The following is a 22,829-nucleotide window of genomic DNA, read 5'->3' as shown; positions in this document are numbered from 1 at the left end:
ACGTGGAAACAGTTTCTTCACATCCACCCTATTGAACCTCTTCATGTCCTATATTCCCATAATATAGAAGCACTGAAAAGGGTGCAGAAAAGATTTACCAGGATAATACCAGAACTCTAAGGTAAAACTGATCAGGAAAGGATGAACAAGTTGGGTCTCTTTTGTCTTGAAAACGAGAGGTAAATCAAATTAGCGATTTACGAAGAAACCTCTGCACCCAGAGAGTGGACAGAATGTGGAAATAGGGAGGAGTTGAGGTGAACAGCAGAAATGCATTTAAGGGGAACCTAGATATGCATATTTATTGTTATTTTTTATTTATTTATTTAGACATACAGCACTGAAACAGGTCCTTCGGCCCGAGTCTGTGCCGACCAAAAACCACCCATTTATACTATTCCTACATTAATCCCATATTCCCTACCACATCCCCACCAATCTCCTAACACCTACCTACACTAGGAGCAATTTACAATGGCCAATTTACCTATCAACCTGCATGTCTTTGGCTGAAGAGAAGAGGTCTTCTCTTCAGAGAAAAGAGGGTTATGTTGTTCAGTTAGATGAGGAAGGATGGGAGGAGGCACAAGTTGAAATATAAATACTGGCAGGGACTGGTTGGGACTATTGGACTGTTTCTGCGCTATAAATTTAAGACCTCTGTCAGGTCATTATATTTTCCAGAGAATAGAATTCCAGCCTGCTCAAGCTTTCCTGATAGTAGGAGCCTCTCAATTCTGAGAACATCCTTGTCAATCTTCTCAACAATTGTTCGAGTGCTTCAATTTCCTTTTTTTTTTTAGTTATAGAGACCAGAATGGCACACAATACTCCAAATGTGTGCACAGTATAAAAGTGGGCGGCACAGTGGCGCAGTGGTTAGCACCGCAGCCTCACAGCTCCAGGGACCCGGGTTCGATTCTGGGTACTGCCTGTGCGGACTTTGCAAGTTCTCCCTGTGACCGCGTGGGTTTTCGCCGGGTGCTCCGGTTTCCTCCCACAGCCAAAGACTTGCAGGTTGATAGGCAAGTTGGCCATTGTAAATTGCCCCTAGTGTAGGTAGGTGGGAGGGAATATGGGATTACTGTAAGGTGAGTATAAATGGGTGGTTGTTGGTCGGCACGGACTCGGTGGGACGAAGGGCCAGTTTCAGTGCTGTATCTCTGAATAAAATAAATAAATAATCTTACAGTGCTGACTTCATTTGCACTGGAGTGCTGACTTGGGGCTGCATTAGAGTGCTAAAGTGGGAGTTTTGTGACTGAGGGAGTTCGGTGAGGAGGGAGCGAGGAGCTCCTTTCAATTCCTGCTTGTCCTCAAAGAGCGTGAGGGGAGCTGAGAGTTTCCAAAGAGTACAGCTGACTGGTGAGTAAGTCCTGGTGGGTATTTTTCAAACTGGATTGAATTGCAAGTCATTGTTTTAGCAAGATTTAGTTGATTTTTTTTTTATAATAGTCTTCGAAAGTTTTAAATTTAAAGGGTTTAGTCATGGCAGGAGAGCTTAAAGCCCTGATTTGCTCCTCTTGCTGCATGTGGGAATCCGGGAACATTTCCAGTCCCCGGGACCAGCATGTGTGCAGGAAGTATGTCCAGCTGCAGCTCCTGGAAACTTGGGTTTCACAGCTAGAAAGGCAGCTGGAAACACTGTGGAGCATCCGCGAGTCTGAGAGCATCGTAGATAGGATGTTTAGAGAGGTGGTCACACTGCAGCTGAAGTGACTTGATCAAGGAAGGGAATGGGTGACCACCAGACAGTCCAAGAGAAGCAGGCAGGTAGTTCAGGAGTCCCCTGGGGTCCCTCTTGCAAATCAGTATTCCATTTTGGAGGCTGATGAGGCTGGTTCCTCCAGGGAGTGTGGACAGAGCCAAACTTCCAGCACCACAAGCAGCCCGTCTGCACAGGAAGGGGGAAAGAGAGGAAGAGCAAAAGTAATAGGGGATTCTATAGTCAGGGGAACAGATAGGCCGTCAACGTGACTCCAGGATGGTGTGTTGCCTCCCTGGTGCCAGGGTTCGGGATGTCACTGAACGGCTGCAGGGCATCCTGAAGGGGGAGTGTGATAAGGCAGAGGTCATGGTACATGTTGGTACCAATGACATAGGTAGAAAGAGGGATGAGGTCTTGCATCAAGAATTCAGGGAGTTAGGCAGTAGACTAAAAAGCAGGACCTCTCGGGTTGTAAACTCTGGATTACTCCCAGTGCCACGTGCTAGCGAGTATAGAAATAGGAAAATAGCACAGATGAATGCGTGGCTTAAGAGTTGGTGCAGGAGGGAGGGTTTTAGATTCCTGGACCACTGGGACCGTTTCTGGGGAAGGTGGGACCTGTACAAGCGGGACGGTCTATATCTGAACCAGAGGGGGACTAACATCCTTGCTGGCGGGTTTGCTAGTGCTGTTGGCAGGACTTTAAACTAATTTGGCAGGGGGAGGGGATACAGACTCCTGGCAGAATAGGGACCCAGCTAAACACAGGAAAGCAAACAAGTCAGAGGGAATACAGCAGAAGTAAGTTTCAAGGGAGTAAGACCAGGATGGATGGCCTCTACTTTAATGCCAGGAGTATTACAGGTAAAACGAATGAGTTAAGGACAAGGATTGACATGTGGAATTGTGATATAGTAGCCATCACGGAGCCATGGTTGAGGGAGGGGCAGGATTGGCAGCTCGATATCCCGGGATATAGAATCTTCAGGCAAGACAGAGGAGGGGGTAAAAGAGAAGGGGGCATTGCAATACTAGTTAAGGAGTCAGTTACTGCAGTAAGGAGAGATGATACCTTGGAGGGGGCATCAAACAAAGCTTTATGGGTAGAGTTTAGGAATAAAAAAGGGACAGCCACATTGCTAGGTGTTTATTATAGACGCCCAGGTAGTCAGCGGGAAATTGAGGAGCAAATATGTGCGCAATTCGCAGAGGTGTGTAAAAATAATAATAGGGTAATTATATTAGGTGATTTCAACTTTCCCAACATTAATTGGGATGGTCATCATATTAAGGGCATAGATGGAGTGGAGTTCTTAAATTGTATACAGGAGAACTTTTTAGCTCAGTGTGTAGAGGATCCAACACGGAGGGTGCAGTGCTGGACCTAATTCGGGGGAATGAACCTGGACAGGTGGTTGATGTGTTGGTGGGGGTGCATTTTGGTGATAGCGACCACAACATGGCACAATTTAAGCCTGTTATGGAGAAAGAAATAGACAAGTTGCAAAAAAAGGTTTTGGATTGGGGGAGAGCGAATTTTAGTAGAATAAGGCAGGATTTGGCCAAGGTAGACTGGAAAGAGTTACTTGTCGGGAAATCTACAGAAGAGCAGTGGGGAGCATTCTAAAAGGAAATGGGGAGGGTACAGGCCCAACATGTTCCCTCGAAGGTAATAGGTAGGAGCAACAAGCCCAGAGAACCATGGATGATCAGAAACATTCAGGGTACAATGAGAAGGAAAAGAGAGGCTTTTAGCAAATACAAGGAGAGCAAATCAACGGAAGCATTAGTGGAGTACAGAAAGTGTAGGACGGAACTTAAGAAAGCAATTAGGAGAGCAAAGAGGGGGTATGAGAAAGCTCTGGCTGGTAAAAGTAGGGAAAATCCCAAGATATTCTCTAAGTTTATCAATGGGAAGAGGAGAACCAGGCAAAGAGTAGGACCCATTGGGGACCAAGGGGGAAATCTGTCGGTGGAGCCAGAGGACATTGGTAGGGTGTTGAACAAATACTTCACATCTGTCTTCACCCAAGAGAATGAAGATGTAGATATGGAACTGAGACAGGGAGACTGTGAGGTTCTTGAGAACATTGTCATAGGGAGTAACAAGGTATTGGAGGTTTTGGCAGGCTTAAAAGTGGACAAATCTTCAGGTCCGGACGATTTATGTCTGAGGATGCTGTGGGAGGCGAGGGTGGAGATTGTAGGGGCTCTGACCCAAATTGTTAATTCCTCTCTGGCCATGGGGGAGGTGCCAGAGGACTGGAGAACAGCTAATGTGGTCCCACTATTTAAGAAAAGTTGTAGAGATAAGCCAGGGAACTACAGACCAGTGAGTCTCACGTCAGTGGTAGGGAAACTATTGGAGAAAATTCTGAAGGAGAGAATCTATCTCCACTTGGAGAGGCAAAATTTGATTAAGAATAGTCAGCATGACTTTGTCAGAGGGAGGTCATGCCTAACAAATTTGATTGAATTTTTTGAGCATGTGACCAGGTGTGTAGATGAGGGTAGTGCAGTTGATGTAGTTTACATGGATTTCAGCAAAGCCTTTGACAAGACTTATCAAGAAAGCAAATGCACATGGGATACAGGGTAACTTGATAAGGTGGATTCAAAATTGGCTTAGCTGTTGGAGACAGAGAGTGATGACAGATGGCTGTTTAATGACTGGAAGCCAGTGTCCAGTGGCGTACCACAGGGATCTGTGCTGGGTCCCCTATTGTTTGTCATTTATATAAACGACATAGATGACTATGTGGGGGGTAGGATCAGTACGTTCGCAGATGACACAAAGATTGGCCGAGTGGTTAACAGTGAGGTGGAGTGTCTTAGGTTACAGGAAGATATAGACGGGATGGTCAAATGGCAGATGGAATTTAACCCTGAAAAGTGTGAGGTGATGCACTTTGGAAGGAGTAATGTGACACGGAAGTATTTAATGAATGGCCTGACACTGGGAAGTTCCGAGGAACAAAGGGACCTTGGCGTGTTTGTCCATAGATCTCCGAAGGCAGAAGGGCAGGTTAATAGGGTGGTGAAAAAGGCATATGGGACACTTGCCTTTATCAATCGAGGCACAGATTACAAAAGCATGGAGGTCATGTTGGAGTTGTACAGAACTTTGGTAAGGCCACAGCTGGAGTACTGTGTGCAATTCTGGTCTCCACATTATAGGAAGGATGTGATTGCACTGGAGGGGGTGCAGAGGCGATTCACCAAGATGTTGCCTGGGATGGAACATTTAAGCTATGACGAGAGGTTGGATAGGCTTGGGTTGTTTTCACTGGAGCAAAGAAGACTGAGGGATGACCTGATCGAGGTGTACAAGATTATGAGGGGCATGGACAGGGTGGATAGGGAGCAGCTATTCCCCTTAGTTGAAGGGTCAGTTACGAGCTGACACAAGCTTAATGTGAGGGGCAGGAGGTTTAAGGGGGATTTAAGGAAGAACATTTTTACCCAGAGGGTGGTGATGGTCTGAAATGCACTGCCTGGGAGGGTGGTAGAGGCGGGTTGCCTCACATCCTTTAAAAAGTACCTGGATGAGCACTTGGCACGTCATAACATTCAAGGCTATGGGCCAAGTGCTGGCAAATGGGATTAGGTAGACAGGTCAGGTGTCTTTAATGCATCGGTACAGACTCGATGGGCCGAAGGGCCTCTTCTGCACTGTATTATTCTGTGATTCTATTTACAATATATACTCTGTATGCCAACATTTCTTTATTACTCTATCCCATTTATTACCTTCCAAAAAATACTTGACCTTCTTATCATCCTACCAAAATATGACCATCGAATCATAGAATGGTTAGAGCACAGGAGGCCATTTGGCCCGTTGTGTCTGTGCCAGCTCACTGCAAGAGCAACTCAGCAAGTCCCACTCTCATGCCCTTCCCCTGTAGCCCTGCAAATTGTTTCTCTTTAGGTACTTATCCAATTCCCTTTTGAAAGCCTCCACCACACTCCCAAGCAATGCATTCCAGACCCTAACCACTCACTGCATTAAATAGTTTTGCCTCTTGTCGCGTTGGTTCCATTGCCAATCACCTTAAATCAGTGTCATCTGGTTCTCCATCCTTCCACCAATAAGAAGTCTCTCTCTATATACTTTGTATAGACTCCTCATGATTTTGAACACCACTCTAAGGAGAACAACCCCAGTTTCTCCAATCTATCAACATAACTGAAGTCCCTCACCCATGGAAGCATCTCAAAAATCTTTTCTGTAGCCTCTCTAAAGCCTTCCTGAAGTGCGATGCCCAGAATTGGACACAATACTCCAGTTCAGGCTGAACCAGTATTTTATAAAGGTTCACCATAACTTTCTTGCTTTTGTCCTCTCTGCCTCTATTTACAAGACATAGGATCCCATATGCTTTTTTAACCACTTTCTCAACCAGCCCTACCACCTTCAACGATTTGTGTACATATACCCCCAATTCCTGCATCCCCTCTAGAATTGCACCATTTATTTTCTATTGCCTCTCCTCATTCTTCCTACCAAAATGCATCACTTCACATTTCTCTGCGTTAAATTTCATCTGTCATGTCTTTGCCCATTACATCAGCCTGTCTACGTCCTCTCAACGGCTGCTCTGGCAGACGAAGGCCGCAGCAGAACGAAACCCCCCAATTGTCTTGGTTTCCTTGCCGTTAGATCAAGGTGTTGTTCTGTCAAGATACGTGTGGAAGCTGGTGTGAAACGATTTCTCCAGGTTAAAAAATGTCATGCACTGGCGTCTTCCTTTCCGAGTAATCCTCCAAGCCCTTCGGCGACCAGCAAATGGCAACAGGAGCAGGACTGTGTTGTCTGGAAGCTTCTAGTCATTATCTTAAAACATATAGGCAGCAGTTACTGATCTCAAGAATGGTATGACTGTGACAATCTTCAACAAAGGGGACAAATCCAACCGTGGAAACTACAGAGGCATCTCCCTGCTCTCCATTGCAGAAAAGACTACAGGAACCCTTCTGAACGGACACATTACACTTGAAGAGCTACTCCCTGAATTTCAATGTGGGTTTAGGCCATCAAGAGGCACTGCTGATATGATTTTCACAACTCGCCAACTCCACGAAGAATGTTGTGAACAACATCAACTTCTCTACGTAGCAGTTTTTGACTTGACAAAGGCCTTTGACTCTAAATCACAAGACACTCTGGAAGATTATACTGAAGTATGGATGTCTTCCAAAATTTGTCACCATCCTTCACCTGCTTCATGACATGCGAGCGGTCATCCTTAGCAATGGATCCATTGCAGACCACTTTCAGGTTAAGACAGGAGTTAAACAAGGTTGTGTCATTGCCCCAACTTTTTTATTGATCTTCCTAGCAGCCGTGCACCGTCTGACTAGAGACGCGCTCCCTGCTGGAGTGCAGCTTATTTATCGAATTGACAGTAAACTGTTTAATCTCAGACGACTCCAATCAAAAACTAAGACTTCAGTCATTGAGCTCCAATACGCTGATGACACTGCATTAAGTGCTGTATCAGAAACGGATCTTCAGAGAATCGTCGTCGTATTTACTGAGGAATATGAGAAGATGGGACATGCACTCAACATTCAGAAGACTAACGTTTTCCATCAGCAAGCTCCAGATGCACATGCCCCAGCCCCATTGATTAGGATTCATGATGAGCGCTTGGAAAATGTGGAACACTTCCAGTACCTTGGAAGTTATCAGAAGGCTGACATTGACGAAGAAATCCAGCATTGCCCAAAATCTGCTGGTGCAGTCTTTGGCCACTTGAGGAAGCAAGTGTTTGAAGATCGCAACATCAAAATTGAAATCAAGCTCATGGTTTATCATGTGGTCGCGATCCCTACCTTACAGTACAGGGCTGAAAGATGGACAACGTATCTCAAAACACTGGAGTCATTTCATCAACGCTGCCTGTGGAAGATCCTACATATCAAGTGGGAGGACAGGTGCACCATCATCAGTGTCCTCTCACAAGCAGGCACCACAAGCATTGAGGCTATGATTATCCACCATCAGCTTCGTTGCGTTGGTCATAATAGTGGATGCCAGATACAGGCTCCCAAAGCAGGACTTCTTCTCTCAGCTCAGTCAGGGCAGATGTACCAGAGGAGGACAAAGGAAAACTTCAAGGATGTGCTGAAAGCCAAAATGAAGAAATGCAACATGCTTCCCTTACATTGGTATTCTTGCCAATTGTCCTGATGCGTGCAAGACGAAAAGCCTGTTTTCAGCAATACTCAAGTTCTGTACTATCAAATGACTATATTTAATTGTATTGAGATCAAATTATATTGACATCAACTCTTGGGAAACCATCGCCATACTGAACCAGATGGAGGCACAGTCTGTGGGAAGGATTCCAGCATTTTGAGACCCAACGACGACAAAATGAAGAGGAAAAGCGAAGGTGGCGGAAAGAACGAGAGATGACCCAAACTAATAATACATGACCAGACAGGCAAATGCACCCACAAGACAAGCCTTAAGGGAATGCTCAAGGGTGAATTTCTGTTTGTATAAATAGATGCGTTGCTGGATAAAGATGTCATGGGAATGTTTTTGTTACTGGCTTTTATTGCTGGATGGTGGCCAAGGGGACGCTGCATGGGGTGTCTCTGATGAACGCAACGGTGGGGAATGCTGGGTCTATGTTGGTGTGGGAAAGTTGTATAATTGAAATCAGAACCTGATAATCCACACTCTCACAGCCATTTGGTTAAAAGGAGTCCAGGATGCCTCTTTCCATTTTGGCCTTCGCATTCCTGGAGGTAAAGGCTGCGCACTCATAATGGCGAGGTGGTGGAGGATGCAGACCACCATAACCATCCAGACCTCCTCTGGCATGAATATCGGTGCTCCCCGAGTCTGCTCTGCTTGTGTAGTGGGATAGCCCTGAGGGGGGGGGTTGATGTCATCATCCACGTACAGAGTGGGTAGCCTTTGACCCCAAGCAGCCGGCCCCTGGTTCCTCTAGGACAGCAAAAGACGGTGAGTAGGGCTAGCTGGTACAGAATAGCAGACGTTTACTGAAATTATGGTCTTGGCAGGGTCGTATACCAACTACACATTTATGGAGAATGAAAGCCCTTACTGTACCACTCCCCATTGGCACGGGTGGCCCGCAGAGCCATTTGTGTGCAGTCAATGGCACCCTGCCCCGTCAGTAATTTCGCTACCCTGACAAAGTTACATGTTCTTTCCTCCTGCTGTTCCTTCCTTAGTGAAACAATGATGAACTGCCCTCATCTGGTGCAGATGGCCTGTGTGACTTCCTGGATGCTATAATGGACAGCTTACTGGGAAATAGTGCTGATATCTTCTGCCCCCAGCCTCAAAGGATCAGGAGGTGTCATAATTGAGGGTGATGGTTCCCTTTACAGCCATTGGCACGGCTATCCTCTCCATGCTATGAGGCTCCAGGGCAGGTTGAAGGAAGTGGCACAGTTCTGTGAAAACCCCCTGGTTGAACCTGAGTCGCCTCAGGCACTGCTTCTGGGTCAGGTGTAGGTACAAGAAGTGCTTTCAAAAAGCCCTTGGTGGATAGGGCCTTTTGTGTCGAGCCCTCCTCCTCTTCCTCTGTTCTTGCAGAGCTTCCTCTGCTCCATTTCCTGGACATGTTGCAGACTCAGAGGCACTGCCAGAGCCCCCATAACTGGGTCAGGTATTCCTCTGTCCTCCCTGACTGTAAGCACCAGCTCTCAAAAAGCAACTCCAAATACACAGCACAGTACTTCCACAATCTCAGCCTAAGCATTAATAAGTCAAAAGCACCTCACCTACAACTTGCTGACTGGCCCTTTAAATAGCAATGGTGCAGAGCCCACCTTGCAGCTTGATCTTTGTTAAGTAAAGTGCAGATTCGTTCAATGGATCTGGTAGTCCAAATTCAGAAAATGGGCACCACATCAGCCAGTACAGATGCATCACATCATATCATCAGTTTTGTTGCTTCCGGTGCTCACAAGGGATGCATGCACAAGCACCCGTTTTACTTTGGTGCACTGCATGGACTGCGGCAGAAGTGGCTGGTGACGCAGCGTACAACCCCAGGAGGGCGATCGGCTTCTGTAACTCCGCAATCTGAATTTCATGCACTGACTCTGATACTATTGAGGAAAGGAAAGACCAACAAGTTTAAAGAACCCTACTGCTTAAGTTAAGGCTCACTCTTTCCATTGAGTATTCTTTTAATTAAGCATACAAGGATGAAGAAATTATGTGTCTCCCAAACAGAAATTGGTTTTAAGTAAGAACAGAAATGAGTCAAGCTGAAATCTGTGTAAATGATGAGCTACACTGTGCCCAAAAGGGTGGCAGAAAGAGTATTTTAGTAAACAGGTTACTAAAATAACGCTATGGTACTCAAACTTTGTATAGAAGCAAGTAAAGATTGAGACAGAAAAAAAATTGAGTCTGCACAGGTTTCTCGTTCAGTTTACTGCAATTCCATTTTCTTTCCCTCTTCACTTCATACTATATTTTTCTGGCTCCATCTTTTTCTTCGCCTCCTCTTTTTAATCACAATCTCTCTTATAGTCCCAATCCTTTTTCTCTGTTTTGCGCAGCTAACATTTTTTTTTGGTGCTTACAAATCAGCAGTAAATGAATATACAACTCACCTGGTGGTATTGTATGGAAGGATCTAACAGACAGTAGTGAATAATTGTAGTCATTCCTTCAAGGAGAGTGAGAATCATATCTGGTGCAATGCTCACTGCCATCCACGTAGGCCTTCAGCAAACCAGAAAAAATAAGATTAAAAGTTGATTGTAGGCTACCACTTTGAAAACACCAGGAAAAACACTGCTACAAATATAATAAATTATAAGCTTGAGTCAGTGTCCGATTACAGTGAGGTTTGTATGATACTGCATTCATTCATTTGATTTAGGCAGCTGCTTAAATTTTTATCTCCAGTCCAACTGATATATTTCAAAACTAGTTTTTTTTGTTGTAAAAAAGGATCAATTTGAAATTCTGGTGGGAGATCTAAGTTTTAATCTACTAAATTACTGAAATAATCACAAAATTAATATATAATTGTTGTTACCTGTCTTTGCTATAACCAAGGGAATTCAGTAAGCCAGGTTTTATTTTTTTTTACAGATACAGCACTGAAACAGGCCCTTCGGCCCACCAAGTCTGTGCCGACCAACAACCACCCATTTATACTAACCCTACAGTAACCCTACCACCTACCTACACTAGGGGCAATTTACAATGGCCAATTTACCTATCACCTGCAAGTCTTTGGCTGTGGGAGGAAACCGGAGGACCCGGCGAAAACCCACGCGGTCACAGGGAGAACTTGCAAACTCCGCACAGGCAGTACCCAGAATTGAACCCGGGTCCCTGGAGCTGTGAGGCTGCCGTGCTAACCACTGTGCCACGGTTAAAGTTTGGAATTGTCTATTGATACAGCTACAGTCATATAATTTTGAACTTGCCTAATTACTCTACTGCTATAAGTACACCCTTCTACATTCTGTTCACCCTATCTACATCCTCACTGTGTTGAAATCAAGATCCAACGCAAGGCAAGTGTTTCTTTTCTTTGGGCCACATTTGTAAAAATTCCAAAATTTAGCAGTTTGCTCCCACCTTCCCCCAACCTTGTCAAACATACTTTGTGCAACAAATGAAGCTGGTGAAAAACATAAATCCCTACCAATAACACTGTCTTCAAACCTAAACTTAGTTTTTTACAGGCCTCAAATGTGGAACTCCTCAACACATTTAATCTTCAATTGGTTCCACAATCCAAAAACTTTTAAAAACTCGAGCAAGGGATCACGTAGCCATAACCTATGCATTTACTTTACCGTCTCTCTCTTTTCAACCTTGATAGTATCCTGTACAAATGGGCATAAAAACATAAGAAATAGGAGCAGCAGTAGACCATACAGCTCCTCGAGCCTGCTCCGCCATTCAATACGAACATGTCTGATCATCTGCCTCAACTCCACTTTCCCATCCACTCCACATATTCCTCGTTTCCCAGAGAGACCAAAAATCAGTCTATCTCAGCCTTAAATATATTCAACGATGGAGCATCCACAACGCTCTAGGTTATAGAATTCCAAAGATTCACAATCCTCTGAATGAAGAAATTTCTCATCTCAGTCCTAGATGATCGGCCCCTTATCCTGAGACTGTGTCCCCATGGTCTAGGTTCCCCAGCCAGGGAAAACAACCTCTCAGTGTCAATCTTGTTGAGCTTCTTCAGCATCTTATATGTTTCAATGAGATTGCCTCTCATTCTTCTAAACTCCAGAAGGTATAGGTCCAATTTAGTCAGCCTCTCATCATTGGACAACTCTCATCCCAGGAACCAATCTACTGAACCTTTGCTGTACTTCCTCCAAGATATGGAGACTAAAACAACACACAGTACCCCATGTGTAGTCTTAACAAAGCCGTATAAATTTGTAGCAAGACTCCAATCCCCTTGCAATAAAGGCCAACATGCCATTTGCCGTCCTAATTGCTTGCTGTATCTGCTTGCTAACTTTCTATGTTCCTTGTAAAGGTACGCCCAAGTCCCTCTGAACATCATGCCTTTTAAAAATATTCTGCTTTTTTATTCTTACTACCAAAGTGAATAACCTGCATTATACTCCATCTGCCCCTTGTTGCCCACTCACCTAATCTGTCTATATCTCTTTGCAGCCTCTTTGTATCATCCTCACAGTTTACATTCCCACCTAGCTTTGTATCGTCAGCAAACTGGGATACATTACTTTTAGTCTCTTTTGTCTAGGTCATTAATACAGATTAAAATAGTTGAGGCCCCAGTACTAATCCTTGTGGCAGTCCTCTAGTTACAGCTTGCCAACTTGAAAATGTCCCATTTATCCCCATTCCCTGTTCATTATCCAACCCACCATCCATTCTAATATATTACCTGCAACTCCATAAGCCTTTACCTTGCGTATTAACCATTTGTGACAGTTAATCGAATGCCTTTGGAAATCAGGACGTCGGCCCTTTAGTAATCTCAATGAAAATCTAAACCTTCTGTTTCTTGAACAGAAAATTCAAGGAGCATTTCATATCACTTTCTCTTAAATGTATTCAAACGACTTTTCATTATAACTCCATGTTAATTATATATCTGACCATATTTGCAATAGAACATTACAGAATCATAGAACGATTATAGCACAGGAGGAGGCCATTTGGCTTGTTGGGTCCATGCCAGCTCTCTGCAAGAACAACTCAGCTAGTTCCACTCCCTGCCTTTTCACTGTAGGCCTGCAAATGTTTTCTCTTCAGATAATTATCCAATTCCCTTTTGAAAGCCACGATTGAAGCTGTCTCCACCAGACTCTCAGGCAGCGCATCTCAGGTCCTAACCACCCGCTGCATAAAAATGTTTTTCCTCATATCACCTTTTGTTTGTTTACCATTCACCTTAAATCGACGTCGATCCACATAACTGAAGTCCTTCAGCTCTGGAACCATTCTCGTAAACCTTTTCTGCATCTTCTCTAATGCCTTCACATCCTTCCTGAAGTGCGATGCCCAGAATTGGACACAAAACTCCAGTTGAGGCCGAACTATTGTTTTACAAATGTCCACCATAATTTCCTTGCTTTTGTACTCTATACCCCTATTTATAAAGCCCAGAATGTCGTATGCTTTATTAACCACTTTTTCAAGCTGCCCTACCACCTTCAATGACTTGTGCACATATACCCTCAGGTCCTTCTGCTCCTGCACTCCTTTACAATTGCATCTTTGATTTTATATTGCCATTTCCTCCTTCTTCCTACCGAACTGAATCACTTCACACTTCTCTGCATTAAATCTCATCTGCCACACGTCCGTTCATTCCACCAGTCTGTCTATGCCCTCCTGAAGTTTATCACTACTCTCCTCACAGTTCACAATACTTCTAAGTTTTGTCATCTGCAAATTGTGAAATGGAGTGTCTCCTGACAACAAAGAGCATGCGCACAGCAATCACCAACATCATTTTAAAAAATTATTTCATGGGATGTGGGTGCCGCTGGCAAGGCCAGCATTTGTTGCCCATCTCTAATTGCCCTCGACAGGCCATTTCAGAGATCAGTTCAGAGTCAACCGCATTGCTCTGGGTCTGGAGTCACATGTAGGCCAGACGAGGCAAGGATGGCAGATTTCCTTCCCTAAAGGACATTAGTGAACCAGATGGGTTTGTATGACAATCGATGATAGTTTCATGGCGCCATTACGGAAACTAGCTTTCAATTCCAGATTTTTAAAAATTTATTAATTGAAATTAATTAATTGAATTTGAATTCCATCAGCTGCCATGGTGGGATTTGAACCCAGCTCCTCGGGGAATTGGCCTGTTCAGTGACATTACCACTATGCCACCACCTCCCCCACAACGTGTCTTAACATTTGCCAGCTTGCCAGTATCGGTCCACGCATGAGTACGTCAACATCACTATGTAATGACGTCCCAGTGTTGTTTCACTGCTCAATGCCATGATCGTCGCCTCCATTCCCTACATACCCTGCTCCCTCCTGCAATCGCCGCCTCTCTTCCCCGCTCACTCCCAACGTTCTCTTCCACCTACTCGCCGCTCTATGCTACTGCTCCATCCACCTTGCCACAAGCACCCTACTCGCTTACCCTCACCCCCAACCGCCGCTTCTCTGGGTTAGGGTTAGGGTCTGGGCAGCGAGCGGCAGGAGGGAACAGCAAGCGGATAGGTGCAGGAAGACAAGCGGCGATTGCGGGAAACTGAATGCGGCGATTGCAGGAGGGAGCGAGGAACAGAAGCAGTGATCACAAGAGGGAACGGGGGAACTGCTGGGGGAGGGGGGGGTGGTGTGGAGGTGGCGATCACAGCCATTGACGGGCAAGGGGGGGTTTGAGTTCAATTCATTTTTTGTGTCAAATTGAGCAGCATCATTTTTATTATTGGCAGCTGCCTGAGACGTCGCAGACAGTGACATTTCTGTCGGTGAGGCTATGTGCCAGTACTGCGCCACCTAGTACTTACATTGTCGGCAAATACAGCCATTTTGAAATTGTACCCTGCACACCCAAGTCTAGGTCATTAATATACATCAAGAAAAGCAGTGGTCCTAATACTGATCCCTAGGGAAACCCACTATATACCCTCCTCCAGTCTGAAAAACAACTGTTCACCACTTTCTTTCTTTTGGGCCTCCTTATCTCGAGAGACAATGGATATGCGCCTGGAGGTGGTCAGTGGTTTGTGAAGCAGCGCCTGGAGTGGCTATAAAGGCCAATTCTGGAGTGACAGGCTCTTCCACAGGTGCTGCAGAGAAATTTGTTTGTTGGGGCTGTTGCACAGTTGGCTCTCCCCTTGCGCCTCTGTCTTTTTTCCTGCCAACTACTAAGTCTCTTCGACTCGCCACAATTTAGCCCTGTCTTTATGGCTGCCCGCCAGCTCTGGCGAATGCTGGCAACTGACTCCCACGACTTGTGATCAATGTCACACGATTTCATGTCGCGTTTGCAGACGTCTTTATAACGGAGACATGGACGGCCGGTGGGTCTGATACCAGTGGCGAGCTCGCTGTACAATGTGTCTTTGGGGATCCTGCCATCTTCCATGCGGCTCACATGGCCAAGCCATCTCAAGCGCCGCTGACTCAGTAGTGTGTATAAGCTGGGGGTGTTGGCCGCTTCAAGGACTTCTGTGTTGGAGATATAGTCCTGCCACCTGATGCCAAGTATTCTCCGAAGGCAGCGAAGATGGAATGAATTGAGACGTCGCTCTTGGCTGGCATACGTTGTCCAGGCCTCGCTGCCGTAGAGCAAGGTACTGAGGACACAGGCCTGATACACTCGGACTTTTGTGTTCCGTGTCAGTGCGCCATTTTCCCACACTCTCTTGGCCAGTCTGGACATAGCAGTGGAAGCCTTACCCATGCGCTTGTTGATTTCTGCATCTAGAGACAGGTTACTGGTGATAGTTGAGCCTAGGTAGGTGAACTCTTGAACCACTTCCAGAGCGTGGTCGCCAATATTGATGGATGGAGCATTTCTGACATCCTGCCCCATGATGTTCATTTTCTTGAGGCTGATGGTTAGGCCAAATTCATTGCAGGCAGACGCAAACCTGTCGATGAGACTCTGCAGGCATTCTTCAGTGTGAGATGTTAAAGCAGCATCGTCAGCAAAGAGGAGTTCTCTGATGAGGACTTTCCGTACTTTGGACTTCGCTCTTAGACGGGCAAGGTTGAACAACCTGCCCCCTGATCTTGTGTGGAGGAAAATTCCTTCTTCAGAGGATTTGAACGCATGTGAAAGCAGCAGGGAGAAGAAAATCCCAAAAAGTGTGGGTGCGAGAACACAGCCCTGTTTCACACCACTCAGGATAGGAAAGGGCTCTGATGAGGAGCCACCATGTTGAATTGTGCCTTTCATATTGTCATGGAATGAGGTGATGATACTTAGTAGCTTTGGTGGACATCCGATCTTTTCTAGTAGTCTGAAGAGACCACGTCTGCTGACGAGGTCAAAGGCTTTGGTGAGATCAATGAAAGCAATGTAGAGGGGCATCTGTTGTTCACGGCATTTCTCCTGTATCTGACGAAGGGAGAACAGCATGTCAATAGTCGATCTCTCTGCACGAAAGCCACACTGTGCCTCAGGGTAGACGCGCTCGGCCAGCTTCTGCAGCCTGTTCAGAGCGACTCGAGCAAAGACTTTCCCCACTATGCTGAGCAGGGAGATTCCACGGTAGTTGTTGCAGTCACCGCGGTCACCTTTGTTTTTATAGAGGGTGATGATGTTGGCATCGCGCATGTCCTGGGGTACTGCTCCCTCGTCCCAGCACAGGCATAGCAGTTCATGTAGTGCTGAGAGTATAGCAGGCTTGGCACTCTTGATTATTTCAGGGGTAATGCTGTCCTTCCCAGGGGCTTTTCCGCTGGCTAGGGAATCAATGGCATCACTGAGTTCCGATTTGGTTGGCTGTATGTCCAGCTCATCCATGACTGGTAGAGGCTGGGCTGCATTGAGGGCAGTCTCAGTGACAGCATTCTCCCTGGAGTACAGTTCTAGGTAGTGCTCAACCCAGCGGTCCATCTGTTTGCGTTGGTCAGTGATTATGTCCCCCGATTTAGATTTGAGGGGGGTGATCTTCTTGATGGTTGGCCCAAGAGCTCTCTTCATGCCATCATACATTCCTCTGATGTTTCCGGTGTCTGAGGCCAGCTGAATATGACTGCATAGGTGTTGCCAGTAGTCGTTTGCGCAACGCCTAGCTGTTCTTTGTGCAGTACTTCTGGCTGCTTTAAGTGCTGCGGATGTTAAATCGCTGGGGGCTTTCTTGTAGTTCAAAAGTGCAATGCGCTTAGCGGCTATGACAGGTTCTAGCTCTTCATTATGAGATTGAAACCAGTCTGCATTTCTCTTCGCACTTTTGCCGTAGGTGGTCAAAGCTGACTCATAGATGGCGTCTCTGATGTGGGCCCACTTGGTCTCAGCATCCCCTGTGGGAGTGTTTTGAAGGGCTGTTACAAGTGAATTTAGAAATTTTTGTAACAGCTGTGGGTGAGAAATTCTGCTCGTGTTGATGCGCGGGTGGCCCTTCTGCTTGGAATGATGCAACTTCTTTGGTCTGAGTCTAACCTTGCTGCACACCAGGGAGTGGTCGGTGTCGCAGTCCGCACTGTGGAAGCTGCGTGTGATTTGAACACTGTTTAAGGCGGCTCGCCTTGTGACAATGAGGTCTAGCTGGTGCCAACGACGTGATCTTGGGTGCCTCCATGAAACCTGGTGACAGGGTTTAGTGTGAAAGAACGAGTTGGTGATGCAGAGGTTATGATAGGTACACAACTCAAGCAGTCTCTGCCCGTTCTCATTCATCCTTCCAACGCCATAGCGCCCAAGGCAGGAGGGCCATGAGTCATGGTCGGCCCCAACCCTGGCATTAAAGTCCCCCAGCAGGAATAGGTGTTCGGTGTTGGGGATGCTGCTAATGATGTTATGGAGTTGTTCATAGAACTGGTCTTTAGCTTCAGGTGCGGAACAGAGTGTTGGAGCATAGATGCTGAGTAGGTGTACTGGACCAGAGGTGGTGAGCAGTCGGATGGACAGTATGCGTTCCGAGCCATTTGAGGGAGGCTCTATCATGCTGAGCAAGGAGTTTCTGATGGCGAAGCCCACTCCATGCTGTCTTGGTTCTTCAGGATCCCTGCCCTGCCAGAAGAAGGTGTAGTCTTGCTCTGCTAGAGAGCCACTCGCGGGGAGGCGAGTCTCCTGAAGTGCTGCAATGTCCACATTGAGTCTACTGAGCTCGTTGTTAATGATGGCGGTCTTCCGAGAATCGTTGATTTGTGTAAGGTCTTCCGACAGGCCAGGACACATAGTTCTGACGTTCCAGCTTGCAAAGCGAAGGGCTGGTACCTTCTTTCCTTTTTTCATGTTGTTTGGTGCGGTGTGTCAGTCCACCTTTCGGGCAATGACCCTGAGCTCCAAGCACCCATTGAAGCAGGCAGACTGTGGCGGGACAGAACCTTATTGACCGGGGGCTGCCCGGTTTGAGGCGGGCGGTAGCTGTCCAGTGAGGTGCAATGACCTCTCCCACCGACAAAGGCAACCTGTGGCGCCCAGTTTCTACGCCAATTTATCTGGACTTATAACCCGTAACTGCTGCCTTCCGTGTTGTTTCAGTCGCTGTGAGGCAACTATGGAGTGACCTCTCCATGGCGCATGCCTGGGCAAATTTATGGAGGTTGAGAGTTGCCCAGTCGTCAAAACCCCCCTCCTCTCGGCCTTTCTGGTGGGGTCCAAAGGAGTGCAGGACACGACGTTTGGCACCAGTATGGCTGCAGGAACTGCCGGAAACATGCCAAAGGTGACACATGACCGCCTACGGGGTTCCGCTCCGGATTTTCTGTTAGGGTTTACTCCCTTAGCCTTGGTCTCTCCCGAGACGCCCACAAGGCAGTGGGGTTGTTGGGGCCCCTACACAGGTGTAGGATGGTGCCGGTGGGAGGAGGGGATGCAAGGGGGAGGGGTAGAGGGAGGGGGTGGGGGGGGGGTGCAGGGGAAGGGGGTGCGGGGTGAAGATGGTGCGAGGGGGGGGCGGGCTGGGACGGGGTTGTGAGGGGGTGAGCTGAGAGGGTGGAGCAGGGAAGGGGACGGGGGTGGGGGGGGGTGGAAGGGGGGTAAAGGGGGGGGGGGAGGGGGGGTGGAATCTGGTGCAGGTAATAAGCCCACCATCGACGTCCGGAAAGCTCATCCACGTCCTTCGGGAGGTGAAGCATCATTTGGCAGACTTCACCACTACTCAGCCAACTTTGTTACTGGCCCTTTTATTCCTTGGGCTTCAACTCTGCCCGTTCTGTGGCACTTTATCAAACTCTTTTTGGAAGTCCATGTACACCACATTGACCTTCTGTTAGCTCATCTAAAAATTCTAAATGATTTTCCCTTCACAAATCTGTGCTGATTCCCCATAATTAATTCATATTTGTCCAAGTGGCTGCTAATTTTGTCCCTGATTATCACCTCTAAAAGCTTTCCCAGAACTAAGGTTAAACTGACTGGCCTGTAGTTGCTGGGCTTATCCTTGCACCCTTTTTTGAACAAGGGTGAAACATGTGCAATTCTCCAGTCCTCTGGCAACCCCCGCAGTATCTAAACAGGGATTGGAAGATTATGGCTTGTGCTTCCACAATTTCCACCCTTACTTCTTCAGTATCCCTGGATGCATTTTTTTTTTATTCTTTCATGAGCTACGGGCATGGCTGGCAAGGCCAGCATTTGTTGTCCATCTCTAATCGCCCTTCACAATTGAGTGGCTTGTTAGGCCATTTCAGAGGACAGTTAAGAGTCAACCTCATTTCTGTGGGTCTAGAGTCACATGTAGGCCAGACCAGGTAAGGACTACAGATTTGCTTCCCTAACGGACATTGATGAACCTGATGTGTTTTTATGACAACTTATGATATGGCAGCCATAAAGGTGGGGCTAAAGTGTGGCGAGTCGAAAAGACTTAGCAGTTGGCAAGAAAAAAGACAGAAGCGCAAGGGGAGAGCCAACTGCCTAACAGCCCTGACAACCAATTTTATCTACAGCACCTGTGGAAGAGTCTGTCACTCTAGAATTGGTATTTATAGCCACTCCAGGCGCTGCTCCACAAACCACTGACCACCTCCAGGCACTTACCCATTGTCTCTCGAGACAAGGAGGCCAAAGAAGAAGATGATAGTTTCATGGCATCATTGCTCAGATTCTGGATTTTTATTAATTGAATTGAATTAACTGAATTTAAATTCCATCAACTACTGCGGTGGGAGTTGAACTTGTGTCTCCAGGGCACTAACCTGGGTCACTGGATTACTAGTCCAGTGACATTACCACTATCTCATCCAGTCCTGGTGACTTATTAGAAACATAGAAAAATAGGAAAGATTTGGCCCTTCGAGCCTGCACTGCCATTCAATACGATCATGGCTGATCATCCAAACACAGTACCCTGTTCCCACTTTCTACCCAGATCCCTTGATCCCTTTAGCCCTAAGAACTACATCTAACTCTTTCTTGAATATATTTAATGATCTGGCCTCAAATTCTTTCTGTGGTAGAGACTTCCACAGGTTCACCACTCTCTGGGTGAAGAAATCCCTCCTCATCTCAGTCCTAAATGGCTTACCCCTTATCCTTAGACTGTGACCCCTGGTCCTGGACTCCCCCGCTATCAGGAACATCTTCCCTGCATCTAGTCTGTCCACTCCTGTTAGAATTTTGTAGGTTGCTATGAGATCCCCTTTCATTCTTCTAAACTCTAGCGAATACAAGCCTAATCGACCCATTTTCTCTTCATACGTCAGTCCTGCCATCCCAGGAATCAGTCTGGTGAACCTTTGCTGCACTCCCTCCATAGCAAGAACATCCTTCCTCAGATAAGGAGACTAAAATTGCACACAATACTCTAGATGTGGTCTCACCAAGGCCTTGTGTAATTGCAGCAAGACATCCTTGCTCCTGTACTTGAATCCTCTCGCTATGAAGGCCAACATACCATTTGCCTTCTTAACTGCCTGCTGCACTTGCATGCTTACTTTTAGCGACTGGTGCACAAGGACACCCAGGTTTCGCTGCACCTCCCCCTCTCCCAATCTATCGCCGTTCTGTTTTTGCCACCAAAGTGGATAACCTCACATTTATTAACATTATGTACAGCCAGCCTTCCTCATACCTCCTTTTTATCAATTTATAGCCCATCCAGTGTCTCAACTACCTCCTCTTTTACTCTGACTTTGGCAGCATCTTCTTCCTTAGTAAAGACATGCAAAGTACTCATTTAGTACCTCAGCCATGCCCTCTGCCTCCATGCATAAATCCCCTTTATGGTCCCTAATTTGCCCCACTCCTCCTTTTACCACCCTTTTACTATTTATATGCCGATAGAAGACTTCTGGATTCCCTTTTATGTTAGCTGTCAGACTCTTCCCATGTTCTCTCTTTGCTGCTCATTTCTTTTTTCACTTCCCCTCTGAACTTTCTATGTCCTGCCTGGCACTCACTTGTATTATCAACCTGACATCTGTCATACACACCTTTTTCTGCTTCATCTTACACTCCACCTCTTTTGTCATCCAGGGACCTCTGGCTTTGCTCATCTTACCTTTCGTGAGAATGTACCTTGACTGTACCTGACCTATCTCTTCTTTAAGGTCCATTATAGATTTTCTTGCCAATCTTTGAATGCAATTTACCTGGGCTAGATCCATTTTCACCCCACTGAAATTGGCCCTCTCCCAATTAATTATTTTTACTCTGGTTGCTCCTTGTCCATTTCCATGGCCAACCTAAACCTTATGATATCGTTGCCCCCTGAAGTTCCCATACTGACACCTGACCCACCTCACTCCCCAGAACCAGATCCAGCAATGCCTCCTTCCTCATTGGACTAGAAACACATTGCTCTAGAAAATTATACTGAACACATTATGAACTAGTCCCCTTCTCTGCCCTTTATAACTATCCCAGTCTACATTAGGATAGTTCAATTCCACCATTATAACTACTCTATATTTCTCATGCCTCTCAGTAATTTATTTGCAAATTTGCTCCTTTCCCACTATTTGGTGGACTATAGAATACACCCAGTAATGTAATGGTATCTCTATTATTTTTTTGGCTCAAACCAATTAGTTTCTGTCCTTGATCCCTCTAGGACATCCTCTCTCTCCAGCACTGCTCTATTATTGTTAATTAATACTGCCACCCCTCCTCCTTTCTTTCCTTCCCTATCTTTCCTGAACAACTTATATCCAGGAATATTTAGTATCCAGTCCTGCTCTTTTTTGAGACAGGTCTTTGTTATCACGATGAGAACATGTGGCTATCAGCACTTGCAGCTCACCAACATTATTACCATACTCCATGCGTTCACATACATGCACATTAATCTAATTGAGGGCTTACTGCATTCCGTTTTACTCTGACCCTACCTAACACCTTACTATTTTCTACTCTAGTGCTATCTGTCTCTCCCAATTCTTTGCGTACCTTGCTTTTCCTAATGTTCTCCTGGTTCCCACCCCCCTGCCAAATTACCAGAACCAATTTTTGCATTGTCAGTACACAGTGCTGTAATACTTGTGCTTGCACAGTTTCAGTGGCATTTGGCATTGTGGGCTCCATTGCCAATGTTGCAGTCTCGTTGGTTTTGGTATTAGGAAGTGTTTCAGTGATAGGGAGAGTGTTTAGTTGTATTTGGAAAGAAAGATTACCACTCATAGTTAACACCTGACTCCGACAAAAAGCCAGGGTGTGATACTACGCAAACAGCCTCCTTGCCCAATACCAAACTCTAAACAATCCAATACTCAACCACTGTGTGCACAACACCACATCGTTCATATTGCTGAAGCTGCTCTCCCACCGCGGAACCCATTGTCTCCTTTCACATCAAATAATTCTTTTCCCCTCAACAGTTCTTGACTCTACCAATGTCAGTACCTTTGACACATTCCCTGACTGGATCCAAATAAAAGGTCTCCGTCTCATCTCTAACCTCTCATTCTTTATTACATCTTTTCCTGTCTTTCAATTGCATCAATAGTTACGATTTTGACAATTTTCTTGCTCCTTCTGAATACCAGCTACATCTACACAAACTTCCTTCTACTTGCATTGTC

The 22,829-nt window shown here is 46.1% G+C and overlaps 1 protein-coding gene across 15 annotated transcripts in view; it reads right to left on the bottom strand.

The window, feature by feature from the left end:
- Nucleotides 1–22,829, bottom strand: part of dop1a (DOP1 leucine zipper like protein A) — a 555,441-nt gene that overhangs the window by 186,679 nt on the left and 345,933 nt on the right. For all 15 annotated transcript variants that reach the window (XM_068044706.1, XM_068044708.1, XM_068044707.1 and 12 more), the window contains one exon: nt 10,322–10,433. In XM_068044706.1, the coding sequence (XP_067900807.1) occupies nt 10,322–10,433 (112 nt within the window). The remainder of the gene's footprint in view (nt 1–10,321; nt 10,434–22,829) is intronic.

The sequence above is a fragment of the Heterodontus francisci genome, chromosome 13 (genome assembly GCF_036365525.1).
Source record: "Heterodontus francisci isolate sHetFra1 chromosome 13, sHetFra1.hap1, whole genome shotgun sequence".
Lineage (NCBI taxonomy): Eukaryota > Metazoa > Chordata > Chondrichthyes > Heterodontiformes > Heterodontidae > Heterodontus > Heterodontus francisci.
Note: the sequence above shows the minus strand (reverse complement) of the source record. Positions and strands in the feature narration are given on the sequence as shown.